At 42.6% G+C, this 19,903-nt stretch overlaps 1 protein-coding gene across 1 annotated transcript in view; it reads right to left on the reverse strand.

The window, feature by feature from the left end:
• Positions 1–19,903, reverse strand: part of man1a1 (mannosidase, alpha, class 1A, member 1) — a 370,371-nt gene that overhangs the window by 24,573 nt on the left and 325,895 nt on the right. Inside the window, exons 8-9 of the mRNA XM_060916425.1 lie at positions 14,449–14,564; positions 9,319–9,538 (exon numbers count right to left, since the gene is read on the reverse strand). Of these exons, the coding sequence (XP_060772408.1) occupies positions 9,319–9,538; positions 14,449–14,564 (336 nt within the window). The remainder of the gene's footprint in view (positions 1–9,318; positions 9,539–14,448; positions 14,565–19,903) is intronic.

A 19,903-nucleotide genomic window follows, 5' to 3' on the forward strand; every position in this document is an offset into this window, starting at 1 on the left:
GCATTTTGCTTCTTGAAATAGTGTCAAAATCCACCCTATATGTTTTGTAAATACAGTAAACAGGATATTGATATGCAACAGACCTGAAAACATTAGACGCGGTATCGAACCCCAAGCCGAAGCTCGGTACCAAATATCAAGCAGTTGTGATTTGTAGTTGCTGAGAAAAATGTTACGAAAATTTAGTAAATCCACCCTATGTTTCGTAAATACATTCAGTCGGTAAACAGGAAACTGATGTGCAACAGACCTGAAAACGATATACAGTGCTCAGCGTAAATGAGTACGCCCTCTTTGAAAAGTAACATTTTAAACAATATCTCAATGAACACAAACAATTTCCAAAATGTTGACAAGACAAAGTTTAATATAACATCTGTTTAACTTATAACGTGAAAGTAAGGTTAATAATATAAACTTAGATTACACATTTTTCAGTTTTATTCAAATTAGGGTGGTGCAAAAATGAGTACACCCCACTGAAAGTCTCTGGAGCAGAGCTAAATTGTCGACTACAAATGTCTAATTTAACAAGAATACAATCACAGGTGAGTCTAATTAGTCATTACACAGGTGCCCAGCAGACAGTTGACTATAAAAGGGCGTTACTTAAAGAAAACCCCTCCCCATTTCATGCTGTCAGCAACGGCACCACATGGAAGAGAAATGACACAAGACCTCATCTCATTCTCATCTCATTATCTGTAGCCGCTTTATCCTGCTCTACAGGGTCGGAGGCAAGCTGGAGCCTATCCCAGCTGACTACGGGTGAAAGGCAGGGTACACCCTGGACAAGCTGCCAGGTCATCACAGGGCTGACACATAGACACAGACAACCATTCACACTCACATTCACACCTAAACACAAATTAACAAATTAACTGTAATTAAACTGTTAATTGTACAAATTAACACAAAAAAATCTTGTACATCGGTTGCACTTATTAAAATCATATCCACTAAGACGGGCGGCACGGTGGTGTAGTGGTTAGCGCTGTCGCCTCACAGCAAGAAGGTCCGGGTTCGAGCCCCGTGGCCGGCGAGGGCCTTTCTGTGCGGAGTTTGCATGTTCTCCCCGTGTCCGCGTGGGTTTCCTCCGGGTGCTCCGGTTTCCCCCACAGTCCAAAGACATGCAGGTTAGGTTAACTGGTGACTCTAAATTGACCGTAGGTGTGAGTGTGAATGGTTGTCTGTGTCTATGTGTCAGCCCTGTGATGACCTGGCGACTTGTCCAGGGTGTACCCCGCCTTTCGCCCGTAGTCAGCTGGGATAGGCTCCAGCTTGCCTGCGACCCTGTAGAAGGATAAAGTGGCTAGAGATAATGAGATGAGATGAGATCCACTAAGACCAATTAAGTCATGTTCGTCAAACAGAACATGACTTAATTGGTCTTAGTGGATATGATTTTAATAAGTGCAACCGATGTACAAGATTTTTTTGTGTTAATTTAACAGGCCATTTTTTTCAGTGTATGTACCTGATATTTTACTGATCCGCTGCCCATGTGGACGCGATTTTTTTTAAAATAAAATCTCGTTGCCGTTGTCGTGTGGATGTAGCCTCAGGCTACATCCACACGACAACGGCAACGAGATGTTATTTAAAAATATATCGCGTCCAAATGGGCAACAATCAGTAAAATATCAGGTCCATATGGCAACGCAACGCTTGCTGAAAACGATGCAATACACATGCCACACCTCTAGGGGCGCTGTAAGACGGTCCCTTTGGAGACACCAGAACAATAGAAGAAGTAACGACGCATGCGCATAAACTATTATGCGCGAGACTTCATATTAGCCAGAAAGTCAGGAAAATCTGTTTGTAAAATTACATTATAATGACCAAATACAATGAAAAGTATTTTTCCAGTCTCACCTGTGAAAGGTAATCCCATGTGATCTCATTTGGACAGAAAACCTGTTGGTACAGTTAAACGCAGCTAATCTTTATTCTCCGCTTTGACCTATCCAAAATGGCGGCGAGGATGACGTATGATTCTACGCGGAAGGCGGCGTCTTCAATGGTCCGGAATAAAGTGAATGATACACGTTGATGGATTAATTTGTTGTTTCTCACATGTGAAAGGTAATCCCATATGATCTCGTTTGGACGGTAAACCTGTTGGTACAGTTAAACGCAGCTAATCTTTATTCTCCGCTTTGACCTCTCCAATATGGCGGCGAGGATGACGTATGATTCTACGCGGAAGGCGGCGTCTTTAATGGTCCGGAATAAATTGGATTAATTTGCTCCTCTACGCCCTTTTTAAGGGTATTGTCGGACTTAAATCAACATCTGAAGAGGTGAGATCGCTCCTTTTTTCCCCTATTTTTGCTGGCGGGATTGCACCATTACACAATAAATATTCACAGTGAAAATTTTTTGTAAGCGCGTTTCATGAACCAAGTTATAGGATTTGTTGACAACTCGCATCGCAATGAGAAGATCATTGGCACTACTGGTGTTAAGAATCAGACCATTTCATAAATGAATATTTTGCTGTAGAGCTGCAGTGTTTGTACAATTGCATGTTTTTGCTTCACTATTACTGTCACTATTCTGCTTCTTGCATTACTACTGTGAACTAACACTGAACATAATAATAATAATAATAATAATAATATCCAAGCTCGTGTTTCACTCTCACTAGTGCTCTGTAAGGCTTTTTCCTGGTGATATTCGTTATACTTCTACCCGGCGTGAAGCACTCACAGTCATGTGGTTGTGACGTCATCGTAAACAAATCCGTTCTACTCATCCAGACGACTTCACAACGGCAACGTTGCCAGATCTTTCCACTCTGGAACCCGTTCTCAAAAAGATTGCGTTTTGGGCACCCAAAACGCCAGTGCCGTGTGGACGCCAGGCCTAAACGATAAGCAATTGTATCGGAGTCACCTGAATCCGTTGCCGTGTGGACAGGGCCTCAGACTCCTGGCACTCCCACATGTAACAGACCCATTTGGACAGTCAGTGGCATGAGACACAGCTGTACACTGTACATACATAAGACACATGCCTGTGCGTTTTACTTTGAGAGTGATAATAAATGAACCTTTAACACAAACAGGTAACCTAAACTATGGCTGACAGATTTTATCCTGTTTACGGTGGGCATTCCCACTGCGACAGAGAAACCAATTGAAACCTAAAGCGTGAAAGTGATCATCATGCCGTTACCATGTGAATATTCTTTTGTGAATGTGTAAATGGGCACTCAGCACTCCAGGAAATCCACCAACATCCCAGAGTTGAAGCTGTTCTGTACGGAGGAATGGGCTAAAATTCCTCCAAGCCGGTGTGCAGGACTGATCAACAGTTACCGCAAACGTTTAGTTGCAGTTATTGCTGCACACGGGGGTCACACCAGATACTGAAAGCAAAGGTTCACATACTTTTGCCACTCACAGATATGTAATATCGGATCATTTTCCTCAATAAATAAATGACCAAGTATAATATTTTTGTCTCATTTGCTTAACTGGGTTCCCTTTATCTACTTTTAGGACTTGTGTGAAAATCTGATGGTGTTTTAGGTCATATTTATGCAGAAATATAGAAAATTCCAAAGGGTTCACAAACTTTCAAGCACCACTGTACAATTTAAAGTGCACCTGACACCAAAAAACATGTTAATTTATTAATTTCCGCCATATTGAGTTGAATAAAATGACAGATTTACTTCACACATCGCGCGACAGGATAGTAAGAAACATCGTTTTGAATGGCCCGCCACGCAGATAAATCGATATCGTGGCGAGGCAACCCACGGCCGAGGAAGAAGGCGGATATGACGTCACATGCAGAACCGCTGACAGACATTTTCTCAGCTTCTCGTTGTTCACCAGTGCTTTTGCAAGTGATTATTTTTGCGTCTGACTTGTGGATTTTGGTGAAGATGCCTGCTCGTTGTGTGGCTGGGTTTTGCTCCAACACCAGGGAAGCCAGGTACCGTATAGTCTGTATACCTTTCCCAAGGATCCCATCAGACGCGAAGAGTGGGCAAAACAAGTGCACCGGACACGGGACATGTGGACTCCCAATGACAGGTGGGCCTCTGACAGACTTGTGACACTTGTTTGATTAGCTGTTGATTGATGATTTTTCGGTGTAGATCTCCATCTTGTAATGAGATATTTACTACTGTATAATAGCAATAGGTGAATTCGTTCATGATTCAAAGTTCTGCCACAGTTCCGCTGCAATACTGTGTTGGCTGGACCTTATAGGCCTAACATGCAATTGAATTTCATCAGTTCATAGAAGTTTTTATTCTTATCAAATGTGAGAAAATGGCCCAAATCTAAAAGATCATGAACTTTCAAGAGAGCATATTTTTTTTAAAAGGAAATCAGTGCGGTAATATTGTCAATGATTGTCAATTTTATATGATAGAAGTATTTTATCCTGTTATCATTTACCACCTAAGATACGGCCTATTTTTCAATGAAAAATAACATTTCGTATTGTGAATATTCATAATAACACAATACTGAATCTTCAATCTTCAAATTTGACGTGAATCGAAGGGTTTGTATGCAAACCTAAGGCGATTTTTGGTAATTATATCAATGAAAACGGGCGGCACGGTGGTGTAGTGGTTAGCGCTGTCGCCTCACAGCAAGAAGGTCCTGGGTTCGAGCCCCGGGGCCGGCGAGGGCCTTTCTGTGTGGAGTTTGCATGTTCTCCCCGTGGGTTTCCTCCGGGTGCTCCGGTTTCCCCCACAGTCCAAAGACATGCAGGTTAGGTTAACTGGTGACTCTAAATTGACCGTAGGTGTGAATGTGAGTGTGAATGGTTGTCTGTGTCTATGTGTCAGCCCTGTGATGACCTGGCGACTTGTCCAGGGTGTACCCCGCCTTTCGCCCGTAGTCAGCTGGGATAGGCTCCAGCTTGCCTGCGACCCTGTAGAAGGATAAAGCGGCTAGAGATAATGAGATGAGATATCAATGAAAACCAATCCAATGCATACAAATAGGATGTTGTCGTATAAGATACTGTATGGGCAATCTTACTACTTGCATGGATATTTCACAGTATTGTCTCTTGAGAGAAATCTTGAGAGAATTCAACATACTAACTCTGTTTAACAGGAAATGATTAGCACAAACAAGTGAAATGACCTAATCATTATCACGTTGCCACTGATGGCAGGATGTGTAAGGTAAACAAATCCCGCTCAGGCGGCAGCCGGGATGTGTACCTCACCAATCCCACTGTCCATAGCAACCAGGAAATTGTTGCAGAATAATACAGAATAATACTGACTTGCTACTTGTGTTACAAATTTATTATTATTATAATAAATGTTCAATCACTCAGTCATAAACTCTGTACTACACAGTACATCTATATCCTAGGTAAGTTTTTAGATGCTTGGTTACAGTAATAGGGGAGAGGCCTGGATTTATGCACCAGTCCACGTCAAGACCCAGTGTGTGTGTGTGTGTGTGTGTGTGTGTATGTGGGGTGGCGTAGACCAGGCAAGGGGTCATTCCCTGCCTAATCGCCTTCCCCCCTCCCTTTCCTCCCTCATCCTTCATGCCCCCCCCGAAGACTAGATCTTTTATTATTATATTACCATTCAGTGCTTTGGAGCCTCCCAATGTTAGCTGGGATCACGACGTCCTCTGCATTGGTCCCGTCGTCGTCGTCTGTGTCCAAGTTGGAAATCTCGCCTTCTGAAGGCAAATCGTCCAGATACAGCTCAAAACGATAAGGAAAAATGCCACCCACTGCTTCATCTTCATGTAATCCGACATGTCCAGTGTCGACCTCAAAAAGGGCCTCAGTTTCTGAAGACTGGTCAGAAAATCGCTCTGTTTCGTCGGCCATAGCTGCATAGAAGGCCGAGCAGTCGTTCTGCATGTGACGTCACGGCAAATATGGCGGCCACTGACAGCGGCTTGGTGCTTGGCCAGATTGATGCAGCTGCGCACAAAGAGTTTCGTTCTGTTGGTGGTTAGTTCTATCATGAAAGTGATCAGTGGTGTTTGTAGTTTTATTACAGAAACCTATTTTAGAACATAATTTTGCTGTCAGGTGCACTTTAAATCGGAAATACAGACTCCCTGCTATTTTACAAAGATGTTTATTGATAAATAAGATACTGTACAAACAAGTGTATAAAGACACTTGGAGGTTTTTATCGTATAAAGCACATGCTGTTATAGGAAAATAAACAATAACAGGGTAGTGTGATGAAGCGGAGGTCATCTGAGCACCCAAAAAGTGATTATTTTCCAATAATGCCCTTCCCAAAGTGTTTTATTCATCACAGCAATTTGTCAATGTCATTATTATTAAGAGCTGACACTGGAGACTCATCTCATCTCATTATCTCTAGCCGCTTTATCCTGTTCTACAGGGTCGGAGGCAAGCTGGAGCCTATCCCAGCCGACTACGGGCGAAAGGCGGGGTACTCCCTGGACAAGTCGCCAGGTCATCACAGGGCTGACACATAGACACAGACAACCATTCACACTCACATTCACACCTACGGTCAATTTAGAGTCACCAGTTAACCTAACCTGCATGTCTTTGGACTGTGGGGGAAACCGGAGCACCCGGAGGAAACCCACACGGACACGGGGAGAGCATGCAAACTCCGCACAGAAAGGCCCTCGCCGGCCCCGGGGCTCGAACCCGGACCTTCTTGCTGTGAGGCAACAGCGCGAACCACTACACCACCGTGCCACCCCACTGGAGACTCCTTCCAAAAATAAATAAACTTTTTCTCTTTTTAAATAACAACTCTTTTAAAATCTTGTCTAATATAAGGCCTAGTTAATTAAAATAAATGGACACTTTGACCAATTAGAATCGAGAATTCAACAGCTTTGTGGCGAAATGAGAAATATTAAATACATTTGCTTGTTTATTGATGAAGTCTTTGGAGAGATATATTGTATCAATGATAATTTACTTTTAGAATAAATAAACACATAAACAAATAAATATATTTTTAAAGCATCTCATAACCGGCCTCCTCTCCTCTCCGCTTCATTCAATCCTCTTTCTACATCACACACACATGCGAGTAAAATGTTTTTGAGTACTAGCATGCGGCATGCTTTTCGAGTCTAATTGTGGTTCTTTGTTAAAATCTAAATATACAGACAGATGGGAAAAGAAGATTATGCTCACATTTAGGCATGTTTGTCTGTAAAGGGGATAAAAAATGCCAGAGACGATGGGAGGATTAAAATTTAGTACCTGTAAGAAACGCATCATTTAAGTCGTGATGCTTACAGACGGGAATGTCGTTTTTCCTCTTATATGAGCAGGAAATTTATTTTAAACATAAATGCTTCAGGGCATCCCTGACTATCTGGTGAACTTGTGAAACAACAGAGCATAATTTTCATGCTTTGTTACCCCGTCACGTCATTGTTCTCATTAAATCAACCTTAAGATGTATTTTTGGCACACACTAAAACATCCTTGGAGCGTTGACTTGCTTTTCTTCCATTTCGAATGAAGGCACTGTCTAAAATGAGAAGTAAAGAGGATAACTGTAAATCACGTGACTCATCTCAGCGATCAGATTGTGTGTGTGTGTCAGGTTAACAGCAGTGGATCTGGGGATAATCTGGCATTACTGGGACCCTGCTCTGTTGATGAGGTAGATAGCCACATCTCTACACTCTGCTCACAGTGTGCACTTGGACTGACCTTTTGGATTAGAACTGAGCCATGAGGCAGAAAGCTCTGTGGGAAACTCCTTATCCCTCAGCGCTGAAACACAGCCAGCTATTGATCGGTTTCCTCCCAGCAGCTCTACACACACCGCAGCAGCAAAGTTTCACATACTCACCACCAATCATCCGTCACACTGCATTGGGTAGTGGTTAATGTTTCACTCCACCGCACAGCTCACATTCACGAGAACACCAATAACACCAACATTAGACTGGTATTTTGCCAAGCATCCCAACAAAGTTGAGTGAAATGTAACTTGGTGACAACCTTAGGGTGCTTTAATAAATGTTCTATTGCTAGCTTGTATGGCTATCATCTAGCCATGCTACTAACCTGGCACTATCAGCGAAACCATGGCAACCAGAAGTGAATTCAAGATAGGTACGCCCACTAGGGACTAAGAGAGATGAATGTTTACACAGACAGTAATGGAAGCGTGGACATGGAGCAGTTTGAGTATCACAAGATGAGAAACGACTGGCGGTATGAATGCAGGGTTAGCATGAAGACTAACATCTTCCTGTTCGTCTCTAACACTGCAGAGATTACATGAAGCAGACAGATGCACTCATGGATGGATGGATAGAGACAGAGGTGACTGGCTAGACAGACAGCAATGGATGGATGTAGAGACAGATAGCTAGATAGAAGCAGACAGTCAGACAGGTGAATGGTTAGAAAGACAGACAGATAAATGAATAGTCAGACAGACAGTAACAAGGAATGGATGGGTGGATGGATAGAGACAGACAGACAAAGACAAACAGATGAATAGTTAGATAGCAACAATGAATGGATGGACGGACACAGACAGAGACAAACAGACAGGTGAATGGTTAGACAGACATGCGAATTATTAGACAGACAGACACACAGACAGGTGAATGGTTAGACAGACAGGTGAATGGTTGGACAGACAGATGAATGGTTAGACAGACGTGTGAATTATTAGACAGACAGACAGGTGAATGGTTAGACAGACAGGTGAATGGTTGGACAGACAGGTGAATGGTTAGACAGACATGCAAATTATTAGACAGACAGACAGGTGAATGGTTAGACAGACAGGTGAATGGTTGGACAGACAGACGGACAGACAGTTGAATGGTTGGACAGACAGGTGAATTCTTAGACAGACAGGTGAATGGTTAGACAGACATGCGAATTATTAGACAGACAGACAGACAGACAGACAGGTGAATGGTTAGACAGACATGCAAATTATTAGACAGACAGACAGGTGAATGGTTAGACAGACAGGTGAATGGTTGGACAGACAGGTGAATTCTTAGACAGACAGGCGAATGGTTAGACAGACAGGCAAATGGTTAGACAGACAACAATAATGAATGGATAGATCAAGACAGACAAAGACAGACAGATGAATAGTTAGACAGCAGTAATGAATGGATGGACAGACAGACAGACGAATAGTTAGACAGCAACAATGAGTGAATGGATAGAAGAAAGGACAGACAGACATAAATGAATAACAACTGACAGACGTACAAATGGCTATGGACACACAAACTGAGAGATCAGACAGACAGATTAAGAGAGTTTGAGAGGTGACTGTAAGGAAGGTGTTGAGAAGTTTGGAGAAGTCATGCTCACTGGTTCTGGAGTATGACTCGTGGCACGTGCGTGTGATCTCGGCTGCCAGCTCCATCTGGTGACCCATCTGGTCCTCAGGAGCTCCATCAGCCCCGAGAGCGATCATCCCCCCAGCAAAGCAGGTCAAGTGACCCATCTTATGCTCGAGGAGGCCTCCTTTCCATTCTGCGATGTAGGTGAGACCGCCGCTTGACCTCCGGATCAAACCCGTCTCAATGGCCTGGGGAAATAAAAGAGAGGACAGAAATGAAACCAGAATTAAAACCAGTGAATCAGTACAAGATGAGATGAGACGAGACGGTTTTATCCTTGTGTGGCGCGATGACATTGTGGAGTCATTCATATTGCGTGGGTAGATGTCGCGTTGCCATTCTTTCGCTTTCTGCACACAAAAAGCAGTCTCGAGGCTGTGTGATGTCAGAGATAAGAGTCGCACTTGGAATAGCACAGAGCCTGAGGTGACGAATTCGAGGTCACAGCTGTGTGGCGGCGCTGTGTTTTTCCATCAGAAAGACACCGAATTTCAATCTACTCTGCCTAAATCACCCACACGGAGCACTTCGATTGAAACGTCCTCCTGCAGGAAGGGCAACAAATCCCACCGTATAAACAACTGCCTCGTCCACTCACCTACGTGCATCTGCTGTCAAACTGATTTCTTCGGTGTGTGAGAAAACCGAGAAAGAACCTCAATATTTATTTTTTTCCTGGATTGGATTCTCAGTATTGACACTTTTATATCAAAGGAGTACTCAGCTATTTAACTACATGTGGAGACACAATCAAATGGGGCAGCTGCTATGGAGTTATAGCCATATATATGGAGTTATATCCAACTTTTTTCTCCAACACTGGAGCAATAGATTTAAAAGACAAAAAAAATCTGGCTATTCAGGCTCTTGAGGTCATTCAGTGGTTTCTATCACACACACACAATCAAACATGGATAACTACCATGAACGTTTTTCAATACGTTTCTTATAAACGATTATACTGACGACCTTAGACCTTCATAAGTGAAATTTGTAGCAAACCAGTTTTCTGTTCTTCTCTCAGCGAAGGGAAATTTGATAACGCTGGACTACTCCTTTAAGATATGTCAGCTCTAAATGCCCTCAATTCAGTACGATGATTTGCCCTATTGGGGCTCATAAGTCTGCTGCTACGGTATAAATAGAGGAGTGAAGGACTCATTTCTAGGTGACTGAATGAAACGTGGTGAAATGGAGAACTAAAATGTCTCACTGTTGGATGAGGAGGCTTCTATGCGCATGTTTACATTAGACCGTATCAGCGGATCATCAGATTAACGTGTTATTAACGTGTCAGATTAACAGCAACACCAATACACGATTTGCGTGCACACAGCAACACCAATACACGGATACGCTCGGCTCCGCAGGCATCCTGCGCTCCAAATCACTCCGCCCTGAACAGCGAGTGCCCTCTGGAGGGTGCGCACTCCGGCCCTGCGCAGCTCACAGAGCGCGCGAGTGAAGCGCACGAGCCACGATTCGGGACTGAGCCGCTGTGTGTGTGATCCCAGCGCATATCACTTACCACTTGCAAGTGGAAGGATGGCAAGCCTAAAGACAATCATAACTACACAATGGGCAGTATTTGCATCAGTATTTGCAGTATTTTCATACTTTTATTCTCTTTAATGAAAGGTGACACAAGGCGGAAGTCCGCGCCGTTTTTCAGCAGTCGCGTCACATGACCAACGCCAGCGAATCAGGAAGGTGGATGTCACAGTGACGTCGTCCAATGACGACGCCAGCTAGAGCTCAGCACAGCGTATCCGCGTATTCTCAATGTTTACACAGCACCGGAGCTGACACGATCTGGATTGAATACGTGGACCCTGGCGGATTCCCGTTTCCCGGCGTTTCCAGGCGGTTTAATGTAAACGGACAGTGCATCCGCGAAGAAAACGAGACAGATACGGTCTAATGTAAACTTGGCCTATAATGGCTCAAATGGCCAAGTGAAGGAGAGGTGATGGGAGGATGGGCCAGAAGAACGGGGACAGGGAGCTAGAGAGGACAGACATTAAGATGCTTTATTCTTTCCTAATAAAGGTGTGGACTGAACAGATGGTGTGCATCAGCGCAGACCTGACTTCCTCTCTGCTTGCACACAACTGCACACGCCCAAAAAGATGGTGTAGTACAGTGAACAAAACCCACATCCTGTGTGTGTCCTTTGAGACGTGTGAATCCAGCCAACCAAACTGGCTGCGTCACACACTCGACAGAAACCGCTATCTGCCCTCCTCCACATACACGATCTCACAAATCAGCAATGGGTTGTTGCGATTCGAAATTTGTTATGCCATTCAAGAGCCACATTTTTTTTTATTACTACTACACATCATCACCATTTAAAGTTACATATAATGTCTGTGAAAGAAGTTAGAGCCTGTAATCACTTGCGCTTTAACACCCATTTAACAGTTATTCCACGAAATCAAGTCGTACAAGAGCTGATAGGCTATAGACCCTTCCCACTGACGTCACCGGAAACTGGAAGTAAACAAACCCTGCGCCATATTGGAAGACCAACAAACTCGTGATTAGGGGGAAATAACGGCAGCGCGCGGAATTTAAACCCACGAGGCACTTGATTCATCATAAACCTACGATGGTAAACTTTTGTGCTGTGTTAGGGTGTTCCAACAAAGCTGATGGGAAAGGTGAAAAGAAGTCTTTCTACAGAATACCAGCTGTGATTGAGACACAAGCAAACCAAGGAGCTTTCTGCCAGGAGACAGAGAAGTGCATTACTGAGTGTCTGTGAGCAAAGGAGAGCCTGAACATTGCAACCTCCCTATTGGCTGTTTATTGGTTGTTTGTAAAAATGTATCAATTGTTGCCCTTCCCACAGGAATCATCGCGGGCTCGAGAGACGAGACCTGACGAGTTAGTTTGTTGGTAGCAGAACAAAATGTCTGGACACAAATCGGGTTTTCAGAAAAGGAAAGAAAATAAACGCAGGGTCGAAAATACAAAAAAGGAGGCAGAAAAAGCAAAATGAGTTTTAAGGTAGGACAAATGGTTACTTTTTAAGGCAGCCCGCCGTGGCTGCAGGCTTTCAGTTGTCATTGAATGGTTACTTTTCTGAGGCAGCCCGCCGTGGCTGCCTGCAGGCTTATTTATTATAGCCCATTTAGTTAAAATAGTTGATATAAAATGTTTATAGTTATAGTTATGTGATGGTTGTCCTCAGTGTTCAAACTATGCCGATATTTTCGGGGGAGGTCCCTTTTTTTCCCTGGGGGGGTGCTTGCGCTTGTCTTGGAGCGCGGATCTCCAAACACGAGAAGCCTATCTTACGCACATATCACGCGGACTCCACACCTCCGCACACGCATCGCGTCTGAAATCATAACTCATCAGGGGAAATCGTGTCCGCATTGGCATGTTCAAAAAACAACCTCGTGTCAACAGTGATACCACACGCAAGAACAAAAAAAACAGTCAGGCTACTCAACAACCAACCTGGCAGCAGCAGTCGTTGTCATATCGGTTTATTTTATCTTTGATGTAAACACAACACTTCGGATATGCAAATGCTTCCCATTACACATGATTGCTATGTTAATAAACATCATTTTGCCAATATTTTAGAGACCCCCCAACATTTCCCAAATCATGTTTTCAAGGGATCTCATGTCTGTTTCAGGGGATCTCGGATCCCCCGAGTACCCCCGTAGTTCGAACACTGGTTGTCCTGATTTAGACTGGTGTGGGTTTTTTTTGTTTTTTTTTTGGGGGGGTTTGCGCGATGTTGCACCCGGGTCCAGATTAGGGCAGAACCGGCCCTGGCTACATTTCAGGTGTAGTTTGTTTTATGTATGTATGTACTTGCATAGATGTGTACTTGGTCTTCCAATATGGCGACTACTGAAATCTCGCGGCGCGGTGACGTCATGCGGGAACCCTCTATAAGCCATGTATGACGAGATTGAGTGGAATAATTGTTTTATTCTCTCCACATTCACTGGATTTTGAGAAACAGAGCATTTTTATTTTAACTTTTTTGCAAATTCGATAAATAAAAACTTGATACAAAACGTCCGACAAAATCATTTCCGTTTAGAATGTAAACAAACTGGCGAAATGACAGTTGCAATTTGTGAAAAATGCTATAATAATAATTCTTGAAAAATAAAAAAAAAGATTCGTTCTTACCATCAAATACCATATTTTGTTGCTTTTTTTTGTATTTTTAGGGGTTTTGTTTTCGAGTAGAGTTTTTATTTCATCCTTGGTTGGTTCAGCAACACGCTCCACCATTTTGTTTTTCTCTACTCACGGTATATGAGCTGATATCCTAGTAGTAAAGTAGCCAATCAGAGCATGCGATTGCTCATATCCAGTGACTGTGGATAGAATAAAAACAGTTGATTAACAGCCTCTGGTGGCTCACGTTACAGGCATTTAGCAGATGCTCTTATCCAGAGCAACGTACAACATACCCACAGCACCCTGGGGAGCAGCTGGGGGTTGGGTGCCTTGCTCAAGGGCACTTCAGCCATTCCTGCTGGTCCAATCAGTGACCTTTTGGTCCCAAAGCTGCTTCTCGACCACTTTTGAATAGCACCACGAAATTTGTTTTGCACGTTGCCACTTCACTAATGATAGCCAAAAAGGAAAATCTATACAAGTTGATAATCAACTTGGATTATTTCTTCACACCAGCAGCTGAGTGTTGAACCATTCTTCACAACTTTCCGTGTGGGCGTTTTTAAGGACAATGGACACATTGCGAAGTCTTGCCTGCATTTCAGTCCTCTCTTGGATTTGCAGTTTGTGTTTTGCTTCGATCGTGTTTTGACATTTTGGATTCTGGATGTTATTACTGCAAATAAACGTGTCACATATGGAGCCTCAAATGTCTCCCACTTTTTAAATACGCTTGTACAGTATTTTCGTAGCAGAGTGGATTGATCCACTGAAAACTTTGCTGCATTGCCGACAGTTATGTGCACCCAAAAGTGTCTTGTACACAAGCATGGGATTTGAGACACACCTCACTGAGGTTGTGAAATGTTTCCTGTGCAATGTTCTAGAGCAGAGAGACATGCACACTGCACAAAGTTCACACAGACAGGTCGGCGGTTTTCACCTTTAGAGCGTCGTAGTAAAGCTTCTTGGCTTCTTCGTCTCGCTTGTCAGACATGATCCAGGCTTTGAGCAGGTACTCGTAGAAACTATCACCAAGGCCACCCACAGACACATGATCTGGAAGTTAAAAAGCAGAGCATAGGGTGAGAACAGTACTACACACACACACACAAAGGACATGGTCGTTTAGGGAGTGATGGGTCGTAGCTGCGTGTAAAAGGTGAGATCACAGCTCTGAGTGCAGAAAGGTCTGTGTGTGTATGTGAGGCGTGTGTGTATACATTATAGTACAGACACTATGTCATGATGTAATCATGTTTTGCTCGGATGGAAAAAGGGAAGACTCTACATCTGAATACGCATAATAGCACATCTTTCTACCGTGTGTGTGTGTGTGTGTGTGAGAGACGCTCTCTTTATCCCTCAACTGCCACAATGATGTAACGGCAGCAGCCACATTCCCACTGACAGCCTCTTACCAGCCCAGAGACACACACACACACACACACACACACACACACACACACACACACACACACACACACACACAGGATGTCCCCTGGCGATTACTCAGCAAAATACAAGGAGACAGAACAACAGAGAGAGAGAGAGGTCAAGGATGAGAAAAGGGCATGCCTGGGTAGAAGGAAAGCAGGAAGGACTAAATATAATCAGGACACAATAAAGGCAGAAACAAAGGAATGAAGGAAAGCAATCAAGCATAGAAAAGCAAGAAGACTGAAATGAGAGCAGGAAGAAGAAAGGAGCAATAGAAACAGCATTTAGTTAAAGTGCATGGGGACAGAAGGAAGGAATGAAGAAATGAAGGAAACAGCATGTTAGTCAAGGAGGAAAGAAGGACATGAAGGAAACAAGACAACAGTAGTATAAAAGAAGGGGTAACAGAATGGAGAGAATAATGAAGGAAACTAAGCAGAAGAGAGGCGAGGAATGAAGCGCAGGAAAGCAGAAAGAAAGAAATGATTAAATAAACGCATGAAAGAACGGAAGAAGGGAAAAAGCCTATATTAAATCCATTCCTACAGGGTGCAGCTCTCATTCTGTTCGTGCATTATGTCTAGTGCCCTATATGAGACGCCCCCTCAGGACAGGAAGCACACAGCCAAAAAGAAAAGAAAGCAGGCTATTTCTAAAGCAGGTCCATCGGTTGCTTTTCTCTCCCTGCGGCTAGACATGACAAACTATTTTCATTTGCTTCTGCTTGACAAAAAAGGCATTGAGGAGAGAAAGCGCATTTCAGTCAGACAGAAAACCCTTGCCTTGAGATCCCTCCGAGCGTTCACAGCCAACACACCGCACGCTAACCTGCTAATTACTGCCGCACAGTATAGAGGCACTTAAGTGAATCAAAAAAATATGACTGGATTAACGAGTGAGTCATGGAGAGGTGGAACTGCTGCTCTAATTAGCTGTTTACATCAGTAAGCAATTAGCCATGAAAGTACAGTAATAAAGCCGCACTTGCATGCATGTGATGATTGCTTTACGGCTCAGGAGCACAGCGTTAGCACTGCAACACCATCTTTATAAACACTCATCAGAAAAGCGGTACAATCACATTAACTGGCCCACCGTGCAAGTACAAGCCCAATTCCAAAAAAGTTGGGACGCTGTGAGAACTGTAAATAAAAACAGAACGTGAAGATTTGCAAATCATGGAAACCTGATATTTCATTGAAAATTGTACAAAAACAACATATCGAATGTTGAAACTGAGAAATTTTTATTGCTTTTTGGAAAATATATGCTCATTTTGAATTTGATGTCAGTAACATGTTTCAGAAAAGTTGGGACGGGGCAACAAAAGACTGAAAACGTTGTGCCATGCTAAAAAAACAAACTAACTTGGTTAATTGGCAACAGGTCAGTAACATGATTGTGTATAAAAAGAGCACCCCAGAGAGGTGGAGTCTCTCAGAAGTAAAGATGGGGAGGGGTTCACCACTCTGTGAAAGACTGCGTGGGGAAACAGTGCCACAATTTAAGAATAACATTCCTCAATGTAAAATTGCAAAAAAAATTGAGGTATTGCACACTGTAAAAAATGTCCGTAGAATTAACAGGGAATTTATGTAAAATCATGACATAAAAAAACTGTAAATACAAAAACAATGAAGCAGTGTGTAATTTACATCAATATACTGTAAAACTCCTCACCAAATACCACTGTTAATTTAACAGTAAGAATATGTTGAATTGATCATATTTTTTTGTAGAATTTACAAATTGTTGTAGTTTAAACACAGACAAACTGTAATACTAAAACAGAATGTGATAGTTAAAATTACATAATTGCCCTGTTAAAAAAAATACAAAAACGGCCACTGTCGTGGCTCAGTCGACTAAGGCGCCATACCGTGAATCTGGGGACCCGGGTTCGATTCTGACCCAAGGTCATTTCCCAGTCTCTCTCTAGCTCATTTCCTGTCTCTACACTGTCCTATTCAATAAAGGTGAAAAAAGCCCCCCCAAAAAAATATCTGTCTAGTAGATCATTGAAACCAGCATACAAAAATCCCGTTGTTTTTACGGAAAAAAACTGGCAGCTGGAGTCACCAGAAAAAATCCGTAAAATATACAGCAAAACGGTAATTGCTTTTACGGTACAGCTTGTACATTTTACAGTTAAATCCAGCATATAAAACACTGGACTTCTGTTATATTTGCTACTTTAAACTGTAAAATGTACATGCTGTGCTGTAAAAGCAATTACCGTTTTGCTGTATATTTTACGGATTTTTTCTGGTGACTCCAGCTGCCAGTTTTTTTCCGTAAAAACAACGGGATTTTTTTTACAGTGCATCATTTATGGTACATAATACCATTAAAAGATTCAGAGAATCTGGAGAAATCTCTGTATGCAAGAGACAAGGCTGAAAACTGACAGTGAATGCCTGTGATCTTCAGGCCCTCAGGCGACACTGCATTAAAAGCCGACACGTGTCTGGAGTGGAAATCACTGTATGGGCTCAGGAACACTTCAGAAAACCATCGTCTGTGAAAACAGTTCATTACTGCATCCACAAATGCAAGTTAACCTTCATCCTACCAAGTGGGGTCCATCTGGACCCCGCACCTATATGTTTGTTTGCCATTTTAAAAATAAGTGACATACTGCCTCACCGTTTTATGAATTTGTCGAAATTTATGTCTTAATTAAAACACTAAAGCACCGGAAGATCAGCTTTTTGCATTGTGAAGGTATAATTAATTTGTTACTGGGGTCCAACCGGACCCCAGAGTAAAGTTTATATCTGTCTTACATTTTATAATTGAATAGCACACTGAAAGTTAACTTCTTTTATTTCTTTTATGTTCCATAATGAAACTACCAAGGCATTCCTTCTTGGGGTCCGTGTGGACCCCACTGCTGCAATAAGCACAGGCTGCAAAACAAAAGCCCTAAATTATTTTACAATTACTTTTTTGTTTTAAATTCTGTAAGAAAAGACCTAAGTTGTAATCCAGAATGTTTTACAGCTGCATGAGCTGCAAAAATCATGTATATAATGCCAATTTTTTTTGTGGCGCTATAATTTGCTACATGTATGCTAGTTATTGCAATATTATTGCAATGTTATTGCATTTATAATACATCATTGATATTCAGCCATAGTGGATTTTGTTCTTCAATAAAGTTATGTCTGTTTGCTGCATTGAATTGGTTCTTACTGCATTGATTTCAAGGTATTCCCTCCTGGGGTCCATACGGACCCCGCCTGGTAGTTTGTGTATGTAAAATTGGCTGGTAGGATGAAGGTTAAGTGTGTTCTTTATGCCTTGGGCCCTTTAGTGTATTGCTGTTATTAATACAAGATGTTCTGAACAAAACTTATCTGGTGATTTTGTCTTTATAAGCTTTAATTTTAAAGAAAAGTATTGGGGTCCAAACGGACCCCACATGGTAAGATTAAGGTGTAAAATAGCATGGTAGGATGAGGGTTAAAACCAGATATAAACAATATCCAGAAACACCGGCACCTTCTCTGGACCTGAGCTCTTTTACGATGGACTGAGGCAAAGTAGAAAACTGTCCCAAGGTCTGAAGAATCAAAAGTAGAAATTCTTTTTAGAAATCATGGACACCACGTCCTCCAGGCTAAAGAGGAGAGGGACCATCGGGTTGTTATCAGTGCACAGTTCAAAAGCCAGCATCTGTGATGGTATGAGGGTGCATTTGTGCACATGACATGGGTAGCTTGAACATCTGGGAAGGCATCATTAATGCTGAACGATATATACACGTTTCAGAGCAATATGCTGCCATCCAGACAAAATCTTTTTCAGGGAAGGCCTTCCTTCTTTCAGCAAAACAATACCAAACTGCTTTCTGCACATATCCTTGACTTGCAAGTGACGTCAAAGCAAAATAGAAACCCGGATGTCGACTATGTTGGTGGAGATACAAATGCGGGGTCAAGTGACATTCCATACAAAACACAGTCACGTGTGCACAACTCTCTTTGTTTTTCCACTGCTTTAAGTGTTCTTTTAGCTATGCCATATCTTTGTGCTGTATATGGTTGTGGTCACAACAGTACTCGTGACTGTGGCATGTTCCAATTTTTTAGAATTCCGTCCGTGATTCGGAAAAAGGAAACTCTGAAGCTTAGTACGGAAAGGAGATGAGGGGATCAGGACACTTCGTCCAATGACCATTCCGTCCAAAGCCTTTTTCAGATACACTATCAATTATTTTATATTTTAGGTATTCCTGTGTTCACGAATGAAAGCCCCATGAGAGCGCTGCTCTGCGCCTAAAGATTTAACATGATCCAGCCAGCTTTAAAAATTAATAACTTGGCCAACGGAGCTTGGAGCGAAGCCAAATTTTATAGGCACCTCCCTCTAAGCCTCCCCCTTTGAAAGAGCATGGGTTGGTAGGACCGTGCCTTGGCCCGGGATTCACAAACGAAGCCCCTGCGAGAGCGTTGCTCGGCGCCTAAAGATTTAATATGATCCATACCATGGCACTCATTTGCTTCACAAAAATGCGTTTTGCTTCGGTCAACTTCCACTGCGAATTCCTCCTTTTTTTCGAACAAACAAATACCTGAAATATAAAATAACTGATAGTGCGTATGAAAAAGGTTTTGGACGAAATGGTCATGGGACAAAATGACCTGTGTTCATACTTGATAGTCGGTAGAAGCGTCTTATCTTCAGAAAAGCCTGACTTTTTTAAACAATATGGGTCAAAACTACATATCTAGCTTCTCTCCATCGTTCAAATTGTGGTAATACTGAGAAAATTCAGCATTGTTTACAGACACGCTTTCAGCGGCTGTCATCCTAGCTGGTTTGTATATCCACCATCATGGCGGACGCTCATGACGTAGCACATTTTGATCACGTGGTTGCAAGTAATCTATTAAAACTGCATGGCTCCGTAGTAAAAGAGTCCAGGTGCTAAACTGGCCTGCCTGCAGTCCAGA

This window comes from Neoarius graeffei, chromosome 3 (assembly GCF_027579695.1).
Source record: "Neoarius graeffei isolate fNeoGra1 chromosome 3, fNeoGra1.pri, whole genome shotgun sequence".
Classification (NCBI taxonomy): Eukaryota; Metazoa; Chordata; class Actinopteri; order Siluriformes; family Ariidae; genus Neoarius; species Neoarius graeffei.